Source organism: Pantherophis guttatus, chromosome 2 (assembly GCF_059756535.1).
Source record: "Pantherophis guttatus breed Tessera chromosome 2, ASM5975653v1, whole genome shotgun sequence".
NCBI lineage: Eukaryota > Metazoa > Chordata > Lepidosauria > Squamata > Colubridae > Pantherophis > Pantherophis guttatus.
This window is the reverse complement of record NC_142064.1, coordinates 271,270,249-271,294,363: the sequence shown is the minus strand read 5'-3', so window position 1 is coordinate 271,294,363 and position 24,115 is coordinate 271,270,249. Positions and strand designations below refer to the sequence as shown.

The 24,115-nt window shown below is 43.6% G+C and overlaps 1 protein-coding gene across 1 annotated transcript; it reads left to right on the top strand.

Moving 5' to 3' along the window:
- Positions 1-3,658: 3,658 nt before the first annotated feature.
- LOC148115891 (vomeronasal type-2 receptor 26-like) lies at positions 3,659-14,154 on the top strand. Its single transcript, XM_087885106.1, has 3 exons — positions 3,659-3,838; positions 11,252-11,378; positions 12,665-14,154. Exons 1-3 carry the CDS (start codon positions 3,662-3,664, stop codon positions 13,573-13,575), a joined length of 1,215 nt encoding a protein of 404 aa, XP_087741232.1. The 5' UTR covers positions 3,659-3,661; the 3' UTR covers positions 13,576-14,154.
- The last annotated feature ends 9,961 nt before the right edge of the window (positions 14,155-24,115 follow it).

Here is a 24,115-nt window from a genome sequence, read left to right as displayed (position 1 = left end):
TCTTCTTCTTCTGCCATATCCATCATCGGACGTTGGTGACCATTTTGGCAAATCCTATTTTTGTCAACAGCCACATGAAAAAGTGCTGCTGAGTTTTGTCCAAACCAGTCCATTAGGTTTTGAAGCCACAATGTTCTTCTGCCTGGACCTCGTTTGCCTTCAATCTTTCCCTGGAGGATTAAGTGAAGGATGCCATATTTTTTTGGGTGTTGTATTACATGTCCAAAATATTCTAACGTTTGCTTTTTAATGGCTTTGATGATTTCCCTTGGCTTTCCCAGGTGGCTTATCACCTCCTTATTTGTGATTTTTGTTAACCCAGTTTATACGTAACAGCCATCTGTAAATCTACATTTCAAATGTTTCTCATTTCTTCAAGTGGTTTTCTGTCAGAGACCAACTCTCTACTCCATAGAGCAGGATAGTAAAAGCCCCAAATAAAACATAAATCTCCCTTTTTTTCACTCCAGATCAGCTACACTTTTATTTCACCAGTCCTGAGTGATAAAACTCAGTTACCTTTTTTCTACCGGACCGTCCCCAAGGAAGGTGCTCAAAACCTGGGGATTATTAAATTGCTGTTGTATTTTCGATGGACGTTCATTGGCGTCTTTGCTGCAGACACCGATAATGGAGAACATTTCATTAGGACCTTCATTCCTGTGCTGGCACAGAATGGCATCTGTGTTGTTTTTTCACAAATCGTATTATTAAAAGATGAGAACTTCAATCATCTGATTTCTGTTTTCAACCTGTGGGCCCAAATCAATGTATTCGTCTATTACTCAGAGTTTACGTTCATCGAGGGAGCCTTTTTCCTAGAACACATATCAAATTCCTTGCGAAAGCCTATTGAAGGGAAAGTTTGGATCACAACCGCTTTGTGGGATCTCACCATTGAATTATCATATAATAGTTTCTCTTTCAGATACACCCATATTATTTTTTCTTTTCTTATCCAGACCAGTCAAAAGGCCAAATTTGACGATATGGATTTCTATCTTTTTATGAAAGCATTTATGACTAAGAAATTTCACTGTTCATATGGGAAGCCTGCCTTGTCTGTGAAAGGCTGGACAAGGTGTACAGAGAAAGAGAACTTGGAAACTCTACCACAGCAGAAGATTGACAGGATCTTGTCTCTAGATAGCTCCTTAACTTACAATGCCATCCAGATTGTGGCACATGCCTTAAATATGGTCAATTCACCCCAATCCCAGAGGACAAGGATGGATAGAAAAGACAAGGTGGAAGTTGAAAACATTCAACCATGGCAGGTATTTCCTTTTCGGTTCCATGTATGTTGCTAAAGGCGACATCTAGATGATGAACATTGTGAAACAGTCTTTGAGAAATGTCATATACATTGAGAAAAAAATACCTTTTATGAATCATTTTCTTTCATAAGATCCCTTGTCCTCCTCTTTCATATATATATAGAGCTGATGGTAGCACAGCAGACTAAAGCCTGTTATTAACATTCAGCTGCCTGCAATTACTGTAAGTTCAAATCTCACCAGGCTCAAGGTTGACTCAGCCCTCCATCCTTTCTAAGATAGGTCAAATGAGGACCCAGATTGTGGGGGCTCGCGCGCGCACACACACACACACACACACACACACACACACACACACATATATATATATATTTAATATTTCGGGTTTCTTCCCGTGTAATTGTGGATATATCCCTAAAAGGGTAGAAGCGACGTTTCGACAGAATCCCATCTGCCATCATCAGGCTTATGTCAGCAGTCATTTTGCACTAACATTAAAATGGTTTGTCGTGAACGCAGCTGCTTGTGGGCTCCTGGACTGGAGCTGAAAGGCGAAAGGATATACTGGTTGTATCAGTACCTTTTTAAATATATATAATGTTATACATCCTAACTACGACCATTTTTCTCTTAATCATATAGTATAGTCCGTAGAAAAAAAAAGAAGCTTGATATTATACAACATACTTATATCTATTGTTTCCATAGTTATAACATAGTTCTCTATACATTTAGCACTCTTATATATTTTAATTTGCAGTTATGCACAGTCTAATAATAATATTGCTTTCAATATTTATTCTTCTATATAGTTTTATACCTGTATTCGTTTCTAGCTTATTGACACTCTTTCATCATTAATTTTCTAAGCTTTGCATCTATTATCAAGCTAATTGTACCATAGGCCCCACATTAAGTAATATGCTGTTTCTCCTTTGTCTTTAATTTCCATCGTTAACCCATCCATTTTGGCACATTCTAATATTTTCTTTATTACCATTTTCTCTGTCGGTATACTTTGGTTTTTCCAATTTTGTGCATATGTAATTCCGTTCCTGCTGTTATTACATGTAACATTAAATATTGAATTACTCTTTCTTTTTATATTTGGCCTCTGGCATTGTTGAATGGCAAATTATACCTTGGCTATGTTGTCACACACCACTACAATTATTTTACTTCATGTATTTTACTTCATGTGCTTTGAGCTTTTCTTTCTTCAGATTATAGAATTTGATGCTTGTAGAAAGGGATTTTGGATTATCTCCCAATTTATTATAATGTAACACAACATTGTATTTAATATTAAAATTATCAGTGTATATTCTTGTAAAATCACCTGAAGAGTGCCAGAATCAATATTCAAGCTTTCCCTCAGAATCAGTGTTCAAGCTTTCTTCAGATAACGAGCAGATGGAAGAGTCAATTATAAATATTGACATTTGCTTCCCAATTTCCGAAAGCCAATTCATAACACAGGAAGTTTATAAGAAGAGATTAATTAACCATTTCTCCGAAGTTTTATAGGTTTCCTGCCTAAGCAGGGGGTTGAACTAGAAGACCTCCAAGGTCCCTTCCAACTTAGTTATTAAATCATCATATTTCCAGGACTGAGTTGTACAAACTGATGTTGTGTCTTCTACAATAAGGAGACATTTTCTGACAGTGTGAACGATCAACCAGTAGAACAGCTTGCCTTCAGAAGTTGTGGGAACTTCATCATTGGAATCCTTCAAGAAGAGATTGGACTGTCATTTGTCAGAAATGGTGTAGGGTCTCCTGCTTGGGTAGGGGGTTGGACTAGATGACCTACAAGGTCCCTTCCAGCTCTGTCAATCTATCTCTCTTGTGGAATCAAAACACAGGACCCAAAATAAATAATCAAAGCTCACTGCGGTGTTTGTTATTCAATGTGCACAGGAGAAACTCTCCAAACAATGTTAAGATAAATCTCTGTAGACAAAAGAATGTATCTATAGCTATGCAGGGCATCTCAGGGAGGAGGGGAAAAGTCATGGATAAGCAACAGATAATGTAAACAAATATATTTGTAGGTAATGGATTTCCCTTCTCCTGCCCTTCTGCCATCTGCTTATCTTCAAGAGAACTAAGGGGAGAAATAAAACCAGAAAACAAGAAAATATGGGCTAGTTGGGAATAACAGATGTTGGAAAGAAAACATCCGGAATTGGTACCTGAAGGATAAATCTATGCAGATTGTCCTGAGAAGGAAACGGGCTGCAGCTCAATAAGCCAAATTCCTTATATCTCTGTACATCAACTTGTTTAGATGATTCAATTTGTGTAAAAACCTCTTTCCTTATATTCTGTAGCTTCACCATTTCCTGAAGAATCCTGAGATCTACAACAACACCATAGAAGGAATGTATTTGGATAGAAATGGAGATTTGATGGCTGACTTTGACATTGTGAACTGGGTGTTGTTTCCTAATAAGTCGACCACCAGAGTGAAATTTGGGAGTCTAGACAGAGAAGGAACCATTGGAGTCAAATTCAGCATCAACAAGGAAGCCATCACGAGCCCTCAGTGGCTCAATCAGGTAGAGGAAGAGGTGTCCCATCTTTTTACCGTGTTTCCCTGAAAATAAGACATTCCCTGATAATAAGTCCATTCAGGTTTTTGAGCGCATGCACTAAAATAATTTCCCCCCCCAAAAAAAATAAGCCCTCCCCAAAAATATTTAAGCGCATACGCAGACAGTCCTCGCCATTTCCTCTAGTTAGGGTTAGGGAGACAGAGCTGGAAATCAGCAAGAGGAGCCCCGTCTTGCTCCACACACCACAAAATAATAAGACCTCCCCAAAAATAAGGCCAAGCGCTGAATTCAGGGTTCAAAAAATATCAGACAGGGTCTTATTTTGGGGGAAACACAGTAGTTTTGTCCATCATCTCAATCAGTGTACCCCCCCCATCCCAAACTATATATAAGACTGACTGCCTTCAAATTCATGCTTCAGAATTATATTCTTTCATTTATAACCAGCAAAGGAAAAGATGCTTTATGACTTATTCAGTAGAAGACTTTGGTCTGGGGAGAAAGAGGGAAAAAATGTGGAGATGGGGGGAAATGTAAGAATTTAAGAGGAGGGGAGAAGTAAATTCAATTGAGTTACTCATGTTCATTTGGACATGTATACATTCAAGAATTTGACCTTATTTGGTAGAAGAAAAGTGCAAAACCCATCATACTGAAGAATTTCGGAATTTTAATTTCCCCTCCATATGATGTGTTTTTCCAAAGGTTTCTCTGACAGCCTTCCAGAGACAGTCCTCCAAAATGGAAGCATGTCTGACTATCATGCTTCTAGTTTCAACAGTAACTTTCTAGAAAATTCTCTGGAGTGGCCACCACAACATGGCCCAGAGGAGAAACAGAATGGTCCACTTCTAGTCCGTTTTGCACTTGCCTTTTTTGTTGGTCCCTGTAAGGTCCTGCCTCTGCAGTCCTCTCAAGAAAGCAGTCCTCATGAAACAAAAGCCATTTCAAAAGGAAACCTCTCCCTTGTGGGTGGAGACAGCAGCCAGACGTGGTTGTGCTCATTGGTCAGAGGTTGGACTGAGCCTGGAATTCTTTTAAAATCCGCCCCCTGATGTTAGGGCTCCCAGCTTTTTGCTCAGTCATCAGACTGGACAGTTGTGTGGATTGTGGCTCTAGTGACCTTTGGTTTTTAGAGCTATTCCTTTTATTTGATTCTTAGATTTGACTATTGGACTGATTTGACTATTCTAAGCATTCTGATTCGGATCTGTTGTTCCAGGCCTCTCAGAGGTTTTTGTTCCTTATTTCTGAGGTTTCCCTCCTCGCTTCTGTACTTTCACTCCATTTCCAGCATTTATACGGTCAGTAATTAATTTCCTTTTATTTGGTGGAGCTTAACGCTCCCGTGGTGGGGCTTTACCTGCCCTTCAACCATCCTGTCTGGTTCTTTGGTTTAAAATTAAATAGTGGAGCCTCGCGCCCCCTCCATTTGCTGCCTGGCGGCCATTTTCTCTTCCCTTTGTTGTGTGAGACTTTGCTGTCCCTAAGAGAGTCTTTGACTCACCCATATAGCCGCTTGTCGGCTCCACATTTTCCAGCTGCTAATTACCTCCACAAGACCGGAGCTACGCTTAAAGGGTTCTTTCAGCCCCATATGCTATCAGGAGCCTCGCCACGCTAACGCGCCATGCTAGTGAGCCTCGTAATCATTTACGAGGCGCTAACAGGGCTGTGGAGCCTCGCGCTTCCTTGCTGGGTTCGGCGCCCAGCGTTAATTGATTTCAGCTGCTGGGCGTTTTCCCGCCGGCGTTTTTTTCGCCGGCGCTTGAGCTAGGACTGCTTGCCCTGTTAACTCCTATACAGTGAGAAGTTTTGCGAGGCTTTTTTTGGGCACTACTAAGTTTCTCTGGGGAAAGCTACACAGGCATAGAGGTGTCTTTCCTCTTATCGCTCCCGTAGCGTCCGCGCCATTTTGAGGCACCAAAGTATTGCCTGTTATTTCTGAGGGCCTCCAGTCTGACCAACTGCGCCCTGTTTTTTTGTCCCTTACTGTCTTTTGTCAGCCGGTGCAAATTTCTGACACCTGAGTTACCAACCTAGATAATTGTCTTTCTAGCATTTAATATTCAGACTTATTATGCCCAAATCCTTATCCAAATCAAAACATGGCCGTAGGGCCACAGTGCGGGCTCAGTCTGTGGCCTCAACCAAGGAGGACCACGCGCCTGCTCACAAGGCGCTTGCCCCGCCCACGAGTTCTAGGGGTTCAGCCAAGATTCCCGCTAAAGGGATTGGCCAGGACAAGCCTCTTACCAGCCAACATCAGGAGGCTTCTGCATTAGACCTGGCGCACCCCAAGGGGCTCAGGACTACTTCTAGTGAACCCAGACGGATGTCCTCTGCCACTTCTGATCAGGTGTCTCTCCAAGATTTCCAATTGTCTGCTGAATCCACGGATATGTGGGGTTCTTCTTCAACCAGAGTCATGGTTCCTCCTGTGGAGTCCTACGCTCCCACTCCTCTGGGGCTTCAGGCTCCCCCAATTTCTGTTCCGATCCGTACCTCTACAGAGGTCGGGCTGGCTGGCGACCAAACGCAGGTTACTTGGCGTCCTGAGGACATTCAACACATGATTTCTGTGGCTGTGCAGCAATCCTTGGCAGAGCGGGGGTTTCCGGCTCATAATCCTCCCACTTCCCAGTCAGCCCTTGAGGCCAATGAAGGTCCTGTAGACGATTTTAATATGGAGGATGCTATTTCGCTGGCGGGATCAGACTCCCCGGCCATCTCCTGTGTCAGCGACCATTCCCTTCAGGTTGATGCAGGAGGCCTAGAACCAGACTTATCGGAGGATGAGGGTTTACCTCCTGATCAACCCGCCTTTACAGGCTTGTTCCCTCAGGCTTTGTTTAAGTCTTTATTGTTCAAGGCGGTGAATGCGGCCCAATTGGGTCCCTCTAACCCCCCGGAACCTGCCTCTATGGTAGGCTCCTTAAACCCGTTGTTTGCTGAGCAACCTAAACCGATAACAGCAATCCCGACGCCTCCTCTCTTTTTAGAGGTCATACATAAGCAATGGTCTGCACCATCTTCGTACTGGTACCGTCCTCTACGGACAAAAAGAATTTCATTGTGTCCCCAGACCTTGATTCCCTGCTGCAGGTGCCTCCTGTTGACGCCCCTGTGGCGTCTTTGCTGTCAGCATCATCTCTACCAGGGGATCCGGAGGAAGGTCTCAGGCCGGAAGAACGCAGAGCTGAACAGGTCCTGCAGAGGGCCCACCTAGGGGCAGCATGGGCCATTAAATCGGCGGCCATGGCCTCTTTCTTCAATCGCACCACCCTTCTCTGGCTTCGCCAGCTGCAAGACAAGATGGCCTCTGAGGACTCGAGATTGAAGCAAGACCTCAACAAGATTGTTGCTGCGGTGCAATTTTCCACGGACGCGACTTTAAACGCTACGCAGTTTGCGGCAAAATCCATGGCCTCCTCTGTTGCCGCTCGTTGCCTGGTCTGGCTTCGTCACTGGCAGGCGGATGCCAGGCACAAGTGGCGCCTGGCCTCTGTCCCCTTTTCGGGCACTAAGTTGTTCGGAGATGCCTTGGACAAGTTTCTTATCGAAACCAAGGACAAACAAAAGATTTTGCCTACTGTTTTTCGGAGGGGGGAGCCCCGCTTCTCTCCTTATGGTTCTCGTCCCCCAATGAGGGCTTCGGAAGGCGGTTTGGGCCCCTCATGTTTCATGGGTAATTTCCATATGGGGTATCTAGGCCCTAAACAGAGGAATTTCCAGGACAGACCTCCCAGGGGGAGGGCTTTCGGGTCCCGATGGCCCTTTCGAGGGGGAGGGGGTCGTTTCATCCGTTGCCATCGTTAGTAGTACCTGCGGTCCTCCCATTGGCGGAAGATTGGGCCTCTTCGCCAGAATTTGGGAGAATACTACTTCGGATTGCTGGGTCCTGGCCTCCATTTCATCGGGATTGGCCATTGAATTTGTTTCCACCCCTCCTTTGTCTTTTACTCTCTGTCCCCTGTCCCAGATAGCCGAGCGTAGATCCCTCATGGAGGCGGCTATCAACCATCTACTGGCCATCAAGGCCATTCAACTTGTACCTCGTGATCAGGCGGGACAGGGGTTTTATTCTCGGGTCTTCTTAGTCCCCAAGTCATCGGGTAGGTGGAGACCTATTCTGGACCTTAAACATTTGAACCGGTTTGTAATCTATAGAAGGTTCAAAATGCAATCCTTACGTTCAATCTTAGACGGTATACGGAGGGGCGATCTCCTCTGCTCAATAGATCTCACGGAGGCTTACCTCCATGTCCCCATTCGCCCTTCCCATAGGAAGTTCCTCCGTTTTTGTTATGCTGGTGTTCACTACCAGTACACAGCCTTACCCTTTGCCCTTTCCTCGGCTCCCCGTAGCTTCACTAAGATTTTGGCAGCCTTGGCGGCTCACCTCAGGCTTCAAGCCGTTCGGCTCCAGTGCTACCTGGATGACATCCTCCTTATGTCATCTTCCCATCAGCAGGCCATGTCTGACCTCCGTCTTACAATTCAGACTCTAGCGTCACACGGCTTCTCCGTTAATGTAGAGAAAAGCCACCTGGAACCCTCGACTAGAATCCTTCATTTGGGGGCTATTATTGATTCGGCACAAGGTAGGGTTTTTCTCTCCCTGGATCGTCAGGCCGGGTTGAGATCCATGGTAACTAAAGTCCTGAGAGATAAGAGGGCTTCCCCTTTATTTCTTTCCAAACTCCTAGGCAAGATGGTCTCGGCCATCTCTATTGTTCCCTGGGCCAGGTTACACCTTAGAGACCTTCAATGGTTTCTCTTGCCTTTTCAGAAAATGGGCAGGGGATCCTCCCTCACCAAGGTGGCAGTTCCAAGGGAGGTGCTCTCCTCCCTTCGCTGGTGGCTCTCTCCAACGCTCTCCAAGGGTTGTCTGTTCCTGGACCCTCAGTGGGTAACAGTGACCACCGATGCCAGCAAATTCGGATGGGGGCTCACTGCGGATCTCAGATCGCGCAGGGCACGTGGTCCATCGTGGAAACTACCCGCATCAATTGGCTGGAGCTGCGAGCAATTTACCTGGCGCTTCGAGCTTTCCAACTTCTGGTGTCCGGCGAACACGTATTAATCCTCACCGAAAACACCTCTGCCAAGGCACACGTCAATCGCCAAGGCGGCACCAGGTCCCTGTCGCTGATGCGGGAAGCAAAACGACTAGGCCTTTGGGCAGAGAGGCATCTGGCCTCCTTGAAGGCGGACCGTCTCGAACGTGACAGCAGACTGGTTGAGCCGTCAACAAGTAGACCATGGAGAATGGACCCTGCATCCTCTCCTTTTCCAAAGGATAGCTGCTCGTTTCGGAAGCTCGCAGGTAGATCTGTTTGCATCCCACCAGAACAACAAGTTACCTCGCTTCTTTTCCCGTTTTCCCTCAGATCAAGCAGAAGCGGTGGATGCCCTGTGCTCCCCTTGGCCACAGGACCTGTTGTACGCCTTTCCGCCATTTCCCCTCATTCCGAGGGTAATTCGGAAACTACTGCAGGAGCAGGCAGAGATCATTCTGGTGGCGCCACACTGGCCGAGGAGGTCATGGTTTGCAGACCTCATGCATCTCTCTGTGTCCCCTCCTTGGAGGATCCCTTGTACTCCAGATTGCCTCAGCCAAGGGGCGATTCTACATCCGGACCCGCAGTAGCTTCAGATGACCGCCTGGTGGTTGAGTGGGAAGCTCTACAGTGGGACCTCATCCCACCTGACATAATTCATACCATCCAGGCTTCCCGGTGTTCATCTACCCAACAGATTTATTCCGTTACTTGGTGGTCCTTTTCTTCTTGGTGTATGACTCAAGGGTTTTCCCCCCTCCAGGCTTCCATCTTACAGGTCCTTCAATTTCTACAGTCGGGCTTGGACAAAGGGCTGTCTCCAAACACGCTCCGGAGACATGTGGCAGCTATTTCTTCTATTTTGACATATAACTCGGTTCATTCGTTGTCCCAGCAGCCGCTGATCCGACGATTTCTCCGAGGAGAAACTAACATCTGTCCACCCGTACTACATCGATATCCTTCCTGGGATCTCGCTCTGGTGCTGGTTTCCCTTATGGGATCACCATACGAACCTCTTGCTTCTGTCAGCTTGCGTCTGTTATCCAGCAAGGTAGCCTTTTTGGTGGCTATCACTTCGGCGTGCAGAATTTCCGAGCTTGCAGCGCTCTCCACTAGGGAGGATTTGTGTGTTTTCCATGAGGATCGTGTGGTCCTCAGATTGGATCCTACATTTGTGACTAAGATTAACTCTCCCTTTCATCGTTTGCAGGAACTGATTCTACCAGATTTCTACCCCTGTCCTTCCAATCCATTGGAGAGCCAGTTACACACCCTGGATGTCCGCCGGGCGCTTGAACTCTACATCCAGAGGACTTCGGCTATTCGGCAAACAGAATCATTGTTTCTTTCCTTTCTACCATCTTCTTTAGGTCAACGAGTTACTTCTTCCACGGTGGGGCGCTGGATCAGAACGATGATTTCGACTGCATACGAACTTCGGTCGTTGCCTCTTCCTTCCAAAGTCACAGCCCATTCTACCAGGAGTGCGGCAACCACGGCGGCTTGGTCTTCGAACGCCTCCTTGGTCAAGATCTGCAGGGCGGCGACTTGGACATCTCCTTCCCCCTTTATCAGACACTATAAACTGGATAAGTTCGCCTCTGCGGAGGCTGATTTTGGGAGGAAGGTGTTACACCGTGTTGAAGCTCGGGAGAGGTGTTCTGCCCAGACTGTCCCCGCCCGTGATATGGGACAGTGATTTTTGGTATGTCCCACGTCTGGCTGCTGTCTCCACCCTCAAGGGAGAAGGGGCGTTGGTCCTACCTGATACACCCCTTCTCGTTGAGTGGAGACAGCAGCCAGCCCCACCCTGATTTCAGTCTGGTCATCCATGTCATTGTATTATTGAAATTTTGTTTACTATTTTTCTTTCCACACACCGAGTCTGGATTTCCTTCGACAAAAGCTGGGAGCCCTAGCAACAGGGGGCGGATTTTAAAAGAATTCCAGGCTCAGTCCAACCTCTGACCAATGAGCACAACCCACGTTTGGCTGCTGTCTCCACTCAACGAGAAGGGGCGTATCAGGTAGGACCAACGCCCCATTTATTGGAAGATTGTGATAGCAAGAGATGTAGGCAGGAATTAAGTTTCCCACTCAAAACAGTAAAGCGCAGACAGAGCCCCTCCCAAAGTCCAATACATCACCAAGCCAATCTCAAAGTGTAAAGATATGATGAGATAATCAGGCTGAGGAGGTGATAAAGGCCGGTCTCCAAGGCAACGCTGCTGCTCTTCTCTGCAGACGAGATAAGCTATGGGACCTGACAATCCCATTCCAACACTATAATTCATTTCATAACTAATCAGTTTTGCAGATGCTTCTGAATGCAAATTCTGTTCACTTTCAGCCCTTGCCTCACTCCCAGTGTGTGGAGCCTTGTCAACCTGGCTATTTCAAGGTGGTCCAGGAAGGAAAACCAGTCTGTTGCTACAACTGTGTCCCTTGTGCAGAAGGGAGCATTTCCACCCAAGAAGGTGGGTGAAAGGGAATCAAAACAGTTCTTCGGATAGGAGCAAAGGTTCCTGCAGACCTTTTCTAAGAAGATATTTCTAATATGTTCTAAGTATTGAGGGGGGGAGGGACTATTAATTTAACTATCAGAATTAATTTCATCAAGGATATAACAAAAATACGAGATGGGAGAATTCATTGGAATGAGAAGTTAAGAGTAGAAGAAGCCAAGCGGCTATCAAGTAGCGTATGTGACTTTGTGAAGGATCAGTTGAAGTGACATGAAGCAGCCTGTTGTTTCACCATGACAAACAGAATGATGTTGCTTCTACAGTATGAAGCTCTCCATTGAGATAAATTAATCTCCAATGTCAGAGTTCCAAGTAACATCCCCAATGAAAGAGAACTCCGAGACTTGACCTTCCTCAAAGTTACATTTTATTGAAGATGTCATATTGGCACATCTGGGAAAACCCAAATCTGAAAGCTTCCAGGTTTTCCTCACCCAAAGGAAAGTTCAAGTCCCTGCCCAACACCCACAAGTCCATCACATGGCCCAATCCAAACACCATGCTGACTGGAGATGCCTCCCACTTCTAACCCTCCAGGTTCAGAGCAAGATGTCCTTGACTTTCTGAGAAAGGAATGCTATTATGACTACCTGTATTTATCACCCATGCTCCATACAATCCCCCCATCAGAGTTTCCTACAGTAGTAAATGTGGCAGGCCTGAAGATGCAATGAAAAAGATGATTTTCAAGGCCTGACAGCCAACTCACACAGGACCTAGTCAGTAATCTTGCCATCTCCTCCATTCCAGGGTGGACTCGGGATAGACACATTTCTGCCTAACCATCTTCCTCCAAAGTATCCAAGGAGTAGGCAAGCATGATCTGTGTTTCCTGTGGAGTAGCTATTTGGGAGAATACATTGCTACCGGAGAGGAACCTCTCCTCATTATGGCGATCAGAGAGAAAACCAGGCAACTTTATCTGCCCCTTTTTAATCATTAACCATTGGGATTTGGTGGGACAAAATGAAAGCAATACAATATTGAACAATATTGCTTTTGTTCAATATTGCTGCTATTCAAAACTGCTATTGCAGTTGAACAATATTGCTATTGAATTTCAATTTGATCCTCCAATTAATGGGTAATGGGACAAATCAAACTCCAGTTTGGAAAACCAGAATATTCCAAACTTGTCAAGTTGTCTAATCCTAGTCCATTAGAAACCTTCCTACATGATGTAGATCAGGGGTGTCAAACTCAAGTCCCATGGTAAATATTACATTTGTCCTCTATAGATGCAGACCACTGCACCAGATGTCCAGACAATCAGTATCAGAACAGGCATCGAGATCAATGTATCCTCAAAACTGTCACATTTTTGTCCCATCAAGAGTATTTGGGAATTATTCTTACTTTCTTTGCCCTATTCCTGATCTTAACCACAGTTTTAGTCTTGGGAATCTTCATTAAATTCCAAGAAACTCCAATTGTCAAAGCCAACAACCGGGACCTCTCCTATATCCTCCTGGTCTCCCTTCTTCTTTGCTTCTTGACTTCCTTTCTCTTCATTGGACGGCCAAGGAGAACCACCTGCCTTCTCCGACAAACAATTTTCAGCATCATCTTTTCAATTGCCGTATCTTCCGTCTTGGCCAAAACAATCATGGTGGTGCTGGCCTTCCTGGCCACAAAGCCAGGAAACAGAGTGAGAGGGTGGCTGGGCAAGAGTCTGACCAACACCATCATCATTTCTTCTTCCAGTGTCCAGGTTGTCATTTGTTTCACCTGGTTAGGAGTCTTTCCTTCATTCCCTGATTCTGACATGTTTTCCCAGCCTAGAGAGATTGTTCTGCAGTGCAATGAAGGCTCTGTCACTATGTTTTATGTTGCCCTTGGTTACATGGGTTTTCAGGCTGCCATTTGCTTCGTAGTGGCCTTCCTGGCCAGGAATCTACCTGGGTCCTTCAACGAAGCCAAGCTGATCACCTTCAGCATGCTGGTCTTTTGCAGTGTCTGGATCTCCTTTGTGCCCACCTATCTCAGCACCAAAGGGAAATTCACGGTTGCTGTGCAGGTCTTCTCCATCTTGGCTTCCAGTGCTGGGCTGCTGGGCTGCATCTTCATCCCTAAGTGTTACATCATTTTGCTGAGGCCAGATCTGAATACAAAGGAACATCTGATGTGCAAAAGTGAAGTAAAAAAGTGATGCTGATGGACGTTCTGGGAATATAATTCCCACCCAATTTAATTCTCACCCATTGGGTACTTTTCAGGAGAAAACACTATCAGGCTGCTTTTTGAAGTGATCTCCTGCTTAAGACTAATTTCCATGTTTTTATGTTTCTGTGTCTGGTAGTATTATTTAGCATTTTGGGCTTCATTATTAGCCTTTAAGTGAGGATGTTATTAGAATTTTAGTCTGGCAGTGTTGACCTCCTTTCAGATTTTAGGAAAACATGTTTTTCTTCTGTTTTTTCATGGGGAAAAACAGCCTTTTCAACAACTGAATCTTAGTCAGTGTATTCTGAAAGTAATTGAATACACTTGCAAGTTTTAAGATACTAATCCATCTTGGAAAGAGCATGATGTAACCCATAAATTTACCACATGTGGAAAGTAATCTCTAATCAATGTTTTCTATTGTTCACTTGTCAAATGTAATAAATGTCTTTCGTTCTTTCATTGGTTTCTTTCTGATGCATCACAGGTACCAAATTTTTGTATCATTTGTTTCTGTACCCTATTAAAAGACTTGGACTTCCCCCATTCCATAAATGCTTTTCACTGTACCTGCGATTTGTGTTTTTGGGTAGGGCTGAACCAGTGGTGGGATTCAAAATTTTTTACTACCAGTTCTGTGGATGTGGCTTGGTGGGCATGGCAGGGGAAGGATACTGTAACATTTCTATTTCCTCCCCACTCCAGGAGAAGGTTACTGCAAAATCCCCATTTCCTCCCGATCAACTGGGACTCAGGAGGCAGAGAATAAATGGGGGTGGGGCCAGTCAGAGGTGGTATTTACTGGTTCTCCAAACTACTCAAAATTTCCCTTACTGGTTCTCCAGAACCGGTCAGAACCTGCTGAAACCCACCTCTGGGGTGAACAGCTTACTTTTACAAAAGAAAAAAGTGTTTTTAATCTCTCAGATTCAGAGAAATAAGGCCAAACAATTGGGGAAAATAAAGCTGCAACATAAATGGTTGTCACCTTTTTTTTTTAATCGAAGGGACATTAATTCACTAATAAAATATTTATAATTATTAAGATCTACCAAACAGGTAGAAGAAAGTATTTTTTTTTCCTATAATCTATCCTGTCTAACAATCAAAACTATAGATCAGAAGTTCATTTCTTTTTACTTCTGGGGTCCTTGGTCCGCCCTATGCGTGCTAGTTTTCTTGCAGAAGTTTCATGTCCCAAATTAGGTAACATAGAGTAGAATTCTTTATTGGCCAAGTGCGATTGGACACTCAAGGAATTTGTCTTAGGTGCATAGGCTCTCAGGGTACATAAAGAGAATAAAAGACATTCACCAAGAATTAATGTAGATTATTTCCTTTCTCTAATCAAAGAAGTTAATTTATCCATTTCAGCTACTCTCCCAAATTCACCAGCCATTCTTCCATAGTGGGTTGAGTGGCGGGGGGGGGAGCCTTATCAGCGGAGACTGGAGACTAATAGTTCCCACAATGGAACTAAGAGGCCAGGATTGTGTGGGAGATGGTGGTATGATGTTCCTGCTTGCAAAGAGAAAGGTGACAGGAGAGATTATTTAAGTAAAGCAATGAATTGACCAAGAAACCCTGATTGGCAGGATAGGAAATATTTGATTGAAAGGGGAAAGGATGGCTAAGCACTGAAGATACCTACACATTTTTTTTCCCAAAATGAAATTGGAAAAGAGAATCTATTGCACAAGAAAAGAAATTTTTGGAAACATTCCAAATCTCTGGATTCAGGGCTGGTATGCAAGGCCCAATAAAAAACACTGAGGATGGAGATAATAATAAAATATTTACTTCTGACCAAAAAAAAGATGCTCAGGAATATTTTACACCTCAAGCACAACAGCTCTCAAACCAACAAGTTTTACATACATTTTTGCAACAAGATACAAAGTAAAAACAAAGCTTTAAATTGTACAGCCTTCAGCCATAAAGTGATAAAGTAGGCATAATTCAGGATTCCCACAATCCAAGATTCCCAGTCAATGATATGCTTGCCCTGCCTTTAACTCTATATCTACACTAATTTCATGTAGCTACAAAACAAAAAGGCAACTGAACATCCCATCTACATCAGCTTCAGTCAGTCAGTCTGTCAGTCAGTCAGTCAGTCAGTCAGTTAGAATGCAGTTGTCAATTGTCCCATTGGGTTAGACAGCAAAGGAAACTCCTGGGAAATTTTTTTACCAAGAGTATACCATATTTTTTGGAGTATAAGATGCTCTGGAGTATAAGAGGCACCTTAATGTTTGGGAAGGAAAATAGAAAAAAAAATCTGCCTCTGCCTACCAGGTATTCATCTGGCTACCTTCCTTAGCCTGGTCAGCTTTAGCACACATTAGTTGGCTGGTTGTGAGTGTGCACTGGGGTTTATAAACAGCTTAAAAAGCACAGCTGATTGTCAGAGGGAGCTCCATTTAGTAAAGCAGGTGAAGCGTGGAAGCAATAAGACAAGGCAGTAGCTTTGGCAAAATGGGTTGCCATTTTGGGCTCCGCGCCTCGCATTTTCAGCCTCCAAATGCTCCATTTGAGAGCCGTTCATGGCTGCGGGGATCGTAAAAAGCACATCGCTACCTATCGCTACCCGAAAACATGATGTGCAGAAGCCAAAAATGGGGCATGCTGAAGCCTAAAACACGATGCACAGAGGCCGAAAACACATGTGCACAGGCAGCGATCAGCTGCGATGTGTTTTGGCAATCCCCGCAGCCTTGAACGGCTCTCAAATGGAGCGTTTGGAGGCTGAAAATGAGACCCATTGTCTGTGGCAATCTCTGCAGCCAGGAAGAGGACGTGCTGAGGCCGAAGGGTGGGGGCTGGCTGGTGGGTGGGTCTACATTTGGAGTATAAGACGCACCCAACTTATCAGCCTCTTTTAGGGGGGTGACCTTGAGATATTGGATCTGTCTCAGACTTCCAGTTGACACACTTGCATTCCAAATTTCCTTCATAAGCCTCCTTTAGATTCCAAGGCCTTCCCTTCCCCTTCCTGTCATAGTTGTCTGGTTGCAAGCAAGGCCAGATCCTGAAGATGAAACTCAAATACTTTGATCACCTAATGAGAAGGAAGGACTCACTGGAGAAGAGCCTAAGACACGACTTCACAAGGAAAAAGCAAGACTGCGTAGCGAGTCAACCATGACAGCAGTATTGCAGACTAACTCACTGCTCATTCAGCAGGAGTTCAATCCTGACTGGCTCAAGGATGACTCAGCCTTGCATCCTTCTGAAGTAGGTAAAAGGATTATTGGGAGCAAGATGGTGACTCTGTAAACCATGTTTCAGAAAAAAAAATCTCTGCCTCTGAAAGCCTCCAAAACAGTTTCAGAAAAAAAAGCCTCTGAAGCTCTGTTTGGGGGCTTCTTTTCTAAAGCTGTTTGTGGGCTTCTTTCCTGAAGCTTCATTTCTGATGCTTTTTTCAGCCTCTGAAACCTCTGTTTGAGAAGCTGGGCGGGGCTACATTCGGAGTATAAGAAGAACCCAGATTTTCACCCTCTTTTTTGGTGTAAAAAGGTGTGCCTTATACTCCAAAAAATACAGTACATAAATAAATAAAATAGAGGAGATCCTGACTATTGGCTTTCAGTAAGTGAGTTTTGGGGAATTAAATGATTCCCAAGATTAAACCTGTTACCAAAAATAGAAACAAGACAAAGGGAAACTACAATGATCCCCAAATTTTCTTGATAGCAGAGATTCAATCTTAGCTATGCTGTCATCTCAGTTGATGTTTGAAGGGGGATCCACAGGAAATTTGGTGTATTTTTAAGTATTTGAAAAGAGCAAAATAGCGTTTACCATAAAGCAGATGTCAGGATTCCAACCGATGCCCTAATTAAATGATGAGCCTCGAGCCAAGCTTCAAAAGAAATCCAATTATTTATTAGGAGTTTCATGTCAGCACGTTCCAAGTGAAGCCAACTCTGACCCCACGTAATTTACGTTCCAGCTCTGACCCTGTTTTCCCCCTCCCCCCAAGTTGTGTCATCAGTCACATTCTCCATCGAAGCAATTTTGTGGGTTGTAGTGATCACTCCTTTCTGGCCACTGTAGATAAACATGGAGACAGCCTTAACAGAGATATGGCTGGAATGTGCTTTTGTTTTGACTGACATGCTTCCTCACCGCAGAGCAAGCCAGAGATGCTCTTTGAGTTGACAGCAGATTCTTCTTCCATCAGATTCACTGTTGGAGTGAAACTTTTGATGGAGTGGATGAAAGTGGACAAAGATACCTACAGGAAAGAAGGGAAGGAGAGGAAAGAGGAGAGGAGGGGAAGGAATGGAAGGGAAGGAAAGGAAAAGAAAGGAAAGGAAAGGAAAGGAAAGGAAAGGAAAGGAAAGGAAAGGAAAGGAAAGGAAAGGAAAGGAAAGGAAAGGAAAGGAAAGGAAAGGAAAGGAAAGGAAAGGAAAGGAAAGGAAACGAAAGGATGAGGTTTTCTTGGAATCTCCTTTCCTGGATGGAACCATTTCTAGGGACAATCAAAATTAATGATTTGCAGGAGATATTTATGGAAGCAAAGTATTTAAGACTCAGGGTGAAATGCCACTCATTAGATTTTCATTTTGGCAGAAGGATACAGATAGACTTTTCTACCTGTTAGATCAGTATGAAAGAACCAGAGATGTCTCATATTGAGCATCTCTGTTTGAGGTTATATAGCATGGGAGAAATTTCTTATAAACTCTTTGACTCTTTTCTTTGACTCTTCCAGGTAGAAAAGGGACATGTTACATGAATGGTTGGATGGGTGGGTGGGTGGAGAGACATCTGGACATCTATTTGATTTGTATGCATTCAATTCCAGACAGATGCACAGCAGCTCACAATAAAAAAATAAAGTATCCACCCTAAAACATAATGTTCTGAATAATAAGGAATGCACAGTAAGTCTAAGGCCACATGAGCATCATAATATTCAAAAGTCCACAGTAAGAAAACAGTATCTTCATCACGTCAAAAGCACAACTTTATAAAATAAACCAGTCACATATAATAGCATAAAAGAAAAACAACTGGAAATCAACCCAGCAGAATGATAGGTGTCCCAAATGCCCACAGAACAATTTGGTTGTGGATGCTTTCTGGGAATCCACTACATTGAGTTACATTGGGACTTTTTCAGTTGGATCCCAGTTCACCCTGCAGGGAGGACTTTGCAAAACTCCTACTTCCCCAGCTAATTATTAGGATGATAGTGATTTCTTTCTTGCCTTCTTGCTAAATGTCAAGGGATTCTTTTTCCCTCTGGAAATTGTCTGAAGGAGTTCAACAGACTCAGCAGCAACACATTCAGCATCAGGAAAGTGAGTGTATCAGTTGTCTTGTCACCCTGGAAAGCTGGACTGAGCTTCATGGACACCAGGAGCTCTGCTTCTGCATTGGTCCAGTTTCCATCATTGGGGAAGTTCTCTCTGGACTTCATATTATATTAGAAAAGTCAGTCTTGCAGCAATCTGCTTTCAACGTCTCCAAATGCTTCTGCTCTCCTGATTATGAGATCAGATGCAAGGCAGGGGATTCCTTCGGCTAACCCAGAAATGAACCCATTGCTTCTGCTTCTGATGGAGCTTTTGTTGCCCCAGGCAGCCTGTGGGATGCTTGGCACCAAGTGCTTCTTAACTTTGGAAAGGGATGCTAGAGACCCACTCAGTCATTACAGGCCAGGAGATCATCTCATCAGTGGACTCATATTTGGAACAAATAATCTACAACCTGAGCTGCAGAATTTCAGTTTGAGTCCTTCTAAAAAGGTTTATCGGTAAGTCTCATGATGTTGATTGATGTTATGTTACGTTTCCTTTGAGGAAAAATGGGGAAAGAGGAAGGCAGTGAGGTTTTATTTTATTTTATTTTTTTATTTTATTTAGTTTGTCAAACATGTACGAGAAAAGTGGTATCAGTATAGACATTAACACAGGAGATGAGTACAAATAAATGGGATGGTAGGACAGGGATGGTAGGCACGCTGGTGTGCTTATGCATGCCCCCATACAGACCTCTTAGGAATGGAGTGAGGTCCATGGTAGACAGTTTAAGGTTAAAGGTTTGAGGGTTTGTGGAAGTAACCACAGAGTCAGGTAGTGCATTCCAGGCATTGACCACTCTGTTGCTGAAGTCGTATTTTCTGCAATCGAGTTTGGAGCAGTTTATCTTAAGTTTGTATCTATTGCTTGCATGTGTATTATTGTGGTTGAAGCTGAAGTAGTCATTGACAGGAAGGACTTTGTAGCAGACAATTTTGTTTACTATGCTTAGGTCTTAATGCCTTTTGGCAATGCTGTTACAGTGAGCTCTAGGGCACAGATCATTTGACAGAGTGAGATTAGTTAGTTACTGAGATCAACAGTCACATCTGTATACAAACAGCATGAAGTGGAATACATTCAGCAGATGAAACAAAAGTAAGCTTTAATGCTCAGCACCCTTGTCCAACTGATCTCTAAATGGACAACTTGCTTTCATCTTTCAAGCTGATTAGCTTGGGAGGTCATGGTTATGGTCTCAGCATGGCCAACAAAGAAAAGGACAGGAGACTCTAATTGGTCAATCCCAATTCAGAGAAAAAACTGATTTCTTTTCTGAGTCTTTCCTAGAAGATAGCTCTCTATCAGAGTCTCCTTTGGAAAAGATCGGCGGCACATAAATCTAATATTATTATTAGCATCTGGTGTTGCTACAGTAGCCAGGAAACTACAATGCTATTGCAGAGTAGTAGTTTGGCATGCCTCATAAATCGAATAAATTGAATGAATAAATTTTCCAGAAAGATAGAACCCACAATTCCAAAGCCATCAGCAGTCAGCTCCTGGGTGCCTCCAGTCTTTCTCCCAAATTCTCTGTATTGTTTTCTTCAATGATCCATGGATTTCTCCAAACTCGCCACAGCTAGTTGTTGATTCCCTGATGTGGACATGGGCATCTTCAGATGCTCCTTCTTGACTCACCTCTGGTTCCACTGATACCAAAGTGCTTTGAGCAGGCCATCTGTTTTCTCTATCCACTCTCTCAAGCAAAGAGGGATCGAGACCATTTACTCAAGAGAAAATGGGAAAGCTGGTACTTCTGTTCAATTCTTAAATGCTTTCTTTTCTGCCCCAACTTCATTCACACATTCAGGCTCATACACACCCATACATGCACACTTTAAAAATATAATACATGCATAATGGCCCTTTGATGGAATCTCAAATCCTGGTTCCTACATGGTGAGGTCCATGCAGATTTCTGAGCTACATTTTCAGACATGGTTTGCCAAAATCTTTTCCTGGGATGTTTTTTGACTTCTCAAACTGAGGTTGAGCGAATAGTGCAAGTGACAACAGTGCCCAGATTGTCTGGAGTGTGTCTGTTTTGACTTTCAAATAATCTAAGTAGAGAAGAGGAACTTTGGGGACAAAAGCCTGTGACAAAAGCACATATGAAATGCATTAACAGAATAACAGAGTTGGATGGGAAGACCTTGGAGGACTTCTAGTCTAATCCCCTGCACAAGCAGGAGACCCTAAACCATTCCGGTCCAATCTCTTCTTAAAAACCTCCAGTGATGGAGCATCACAACTTCGGGAAGGAAGCCCTTCTACCAGTTAATTGCTTTCACTGTCAGGAAATTTCTCCTTACTTCTAGGTTGGTGATTTCACTGAATGTAACATCATTGCAAAATCCATGTATCTTTTCAGAAAAACAGGTGTGATGTACTGGAAAATTCTGTCCTTCCTTTTTGCCATTCAGGAAATCAACAAAGATCCTCTTCTCTTGCCCAACCTCACCCTGGGTTATTACCTCCATGACAACTTTCGAGACAAAATGTTGACATTGGATGGTCTGTTGGATTTGCTTTCGACTGGAGAGGCCAATGTTCCCAACTACAGCTGCGGAAGGAAGAGAAACATGCTGGTTCTACTGGAAGAGACCAACTCTGATATATCCATCCTTATGGCTGCCATATTGGGCATCTACAAAATCCCACAGGTACAGAGCCAGTGAATGGCTGCAAGTTTATTTCTGAGCAGTTCAAGGAGATTTTCTCCTTAGAAATGTTAATTAAACATGGATTAAGATACAAGAGACAAGAACAAATATTGATACAACCATAATTAACAGTTATAAATTGAGTACAAATATTAATTTGTAATATTTCACGTTGCTCAGATATTGCACTGTGCAGGCTCTGAGGAAGCATCATCGTTTTAGAAAATGAGATCTGGATTTCTTCTTAACATCCATTGTTACATTTTCTGCATTTCTGATCCCCTATTAAATCCACCAAGGTAGGCTGGAATCTTCCAGCCACTACCTAAGCTCTGACATTATCTTTACAGGATCTAATAGGCCTTCTTCTTCTGCCATATCCATCATCGGACATTGGTGATCATGTTGGCAAATCCTATTTTTGTCAACTACCACATGAAAAAGTGCTGCTGAGTTTTGTCCACACCAGTCCATTAGGTTTTGAAGCCACAATGTTCTTCGTCTGCCTGGACCTTGTTTGCCTTCAAACTTTCCCTGGAGGATTAAGTGAAGGATGCCGTATTTTTCTGGGTGTCGCATCACATGTCCAAAATATTTTAACATTTGCTTTTTAATGGCTTTGATGATTTCCCTTGGCTTTCCCAGACAGCTTATCACCTCCTCATTTGTGATTTTTGTTAATCCAGTTTATACGTAACAGCCGTCTGTAAATCCACATTTCAAATGCTTCTCATTTCTTCAACTATCAGAGACCAACTCTCTACTCCATAGAGCAGGATAGTAAAAGCCCCAAATAAAACATAAATCTCCCTTTTTTTCACTCCAGATCAGCTACACTTATATTTCACCAATCCTGAGTGATAAAACTCAGTTACCTTTTTTCTACCGGACCATCCCCAAAGAAGGTGCTCAAAACCTGGGAATTGTTAAACTGCTGCTGTATTTTCGATGGACATTCATTGGCGTCTTTGCTGCAGACACTGATAACGGAGAACATTTCCTTAGGACCTTCGTTCCTGTGCTAGCTCAGAATGGCATCTGTGTTGTTTTTTCACAAATCGTATTATTAAATGATGAGAACTTCAAGTATCTGATTTCTGTTTTCAACCTGTGGGACCAAATCAATGTATTGATTTATTACTCAGAGTTTACATTCATCGAGGGAGCCTTTATCCTAGAAAACATATTAAATTCCTTGCGAAATCCTATTGAAGGGATAGTTTGGATCACAACCGCTTTGTGGGATCTCACCATTGAATTATCAGATAATACTTTCTCTTTCAGATACACCCATATTATTTTTTCTTTTCTTATCCAGACCAGCCAAAGGACCAAATTTGACGATTTCATAGATTTCTATCTTTTTCTCAAAGCATTTATGACTAAGAAATTTCACTGTTCATATGGGAAGCCTGCCTTGTCTGTGAAAGGCTGGACAAGGTGTACAGAGAAAGAGAACTTGGAGACTCTACCTCAGCAGGAGATTGAAAAGATCTTTTCTCTAGATAGCTCCTTAACTTACAATGCCATCCAGATTGTGGCACATGCCTTAAATGTGGTCAATTCACCCCGATCCCAGTGGACAAGGATGGAGAGAAAAGACAAGGTGGAAGTTGAAAACATTCAACCATGGCAGGTATCTCCTTATCAGTTCCATGTAGGTTGCTAAGGGCAACATCTAATGGTGATGTGGAATTGGGATCGTAGAAACACCCAGGAGCATAGAAGAGTCCAAAGGCAGATGCATGAATAAATGTGATAAATGTATTTATTCATATAACAAAACATATTAACTATATACAAAGGCTGTCTTAATATCCATTAGGATGGGGGGCACACAGCGTGTGTGACCACCCCTATCAAAGATCATGTCTCATGGAGAACAAACGTAAAAGAGAGCATGGTGGAGAGGTTAGAGGGGGTTTTATACTCAGTGTAAGCCCCTCCTCTCCACAAAGGGGTGGGGGCACTTTCTGCCTCCACTAGTGTCTGTATGATATATGTGCCAATGGCTTGCAAATACTTGACAGTTCCCCTCCTTGCGAGCCAATGGCATGCAAACATACAAATGCAATGCACAACAAATTTTACCCTGTGAGACATAACTTTTTACACAGATCTTTGTGCCTATCTGCTGGTAGAGGTTTTGTGAAAATATCAGCTGTTTGATATTTGGTCTGACAATGTGATAAAGATATAAACCCCATCTCTACTAGTTGCCTAACATTTTGATAGCGGATATCAATATGTCTGGACCTTTTTCCCACCGCATAGGCTTTGGCAATGCCTATGGCCCCGGTGTTGTCTTCTATAATTTGGATGGGCAAAGTCGGTGGTGTCCAGATGCTAGAAATTAAGGGATCAAACCATATCAGGTCGTTCCCTGCCTCTGATAAGCATGCATATTCGGCCTCAGCGGTGGAGCACGAAACAAATTTCTGTTGCCCCACATGCCAATGGATGGGTGCCTCATTTAATAGTACCAAGAAGCCCAAAGTACTCCTACGTGTCTTGGTATCTCCGGCCCAGTCCGCATCCGCGAAGCATT

Coding starts and splice junctions, on each gene's coding strand:
- LOC148115891 (XM_087885106.1), top strand. CDS start 3,662: ATGTATTTGGATAGAAATGGAGATTTGATGGCTGACTTTGACATTGTG. Junction 3,839..11,251: donor GCCCTCAGTGGCTCAATCAG/GTAGAGGAAGAG, acceptor GTTCACTTTCAG/CCCTTGCCTCACTCCCAGTG. Junction 11,379..12,664: donor GAGCATTTCCACCCAAGAAG/GTGGGTGAAAGG, acceptor TGTCCTCTATAG/ATGCAGACCACTGCACCAGA.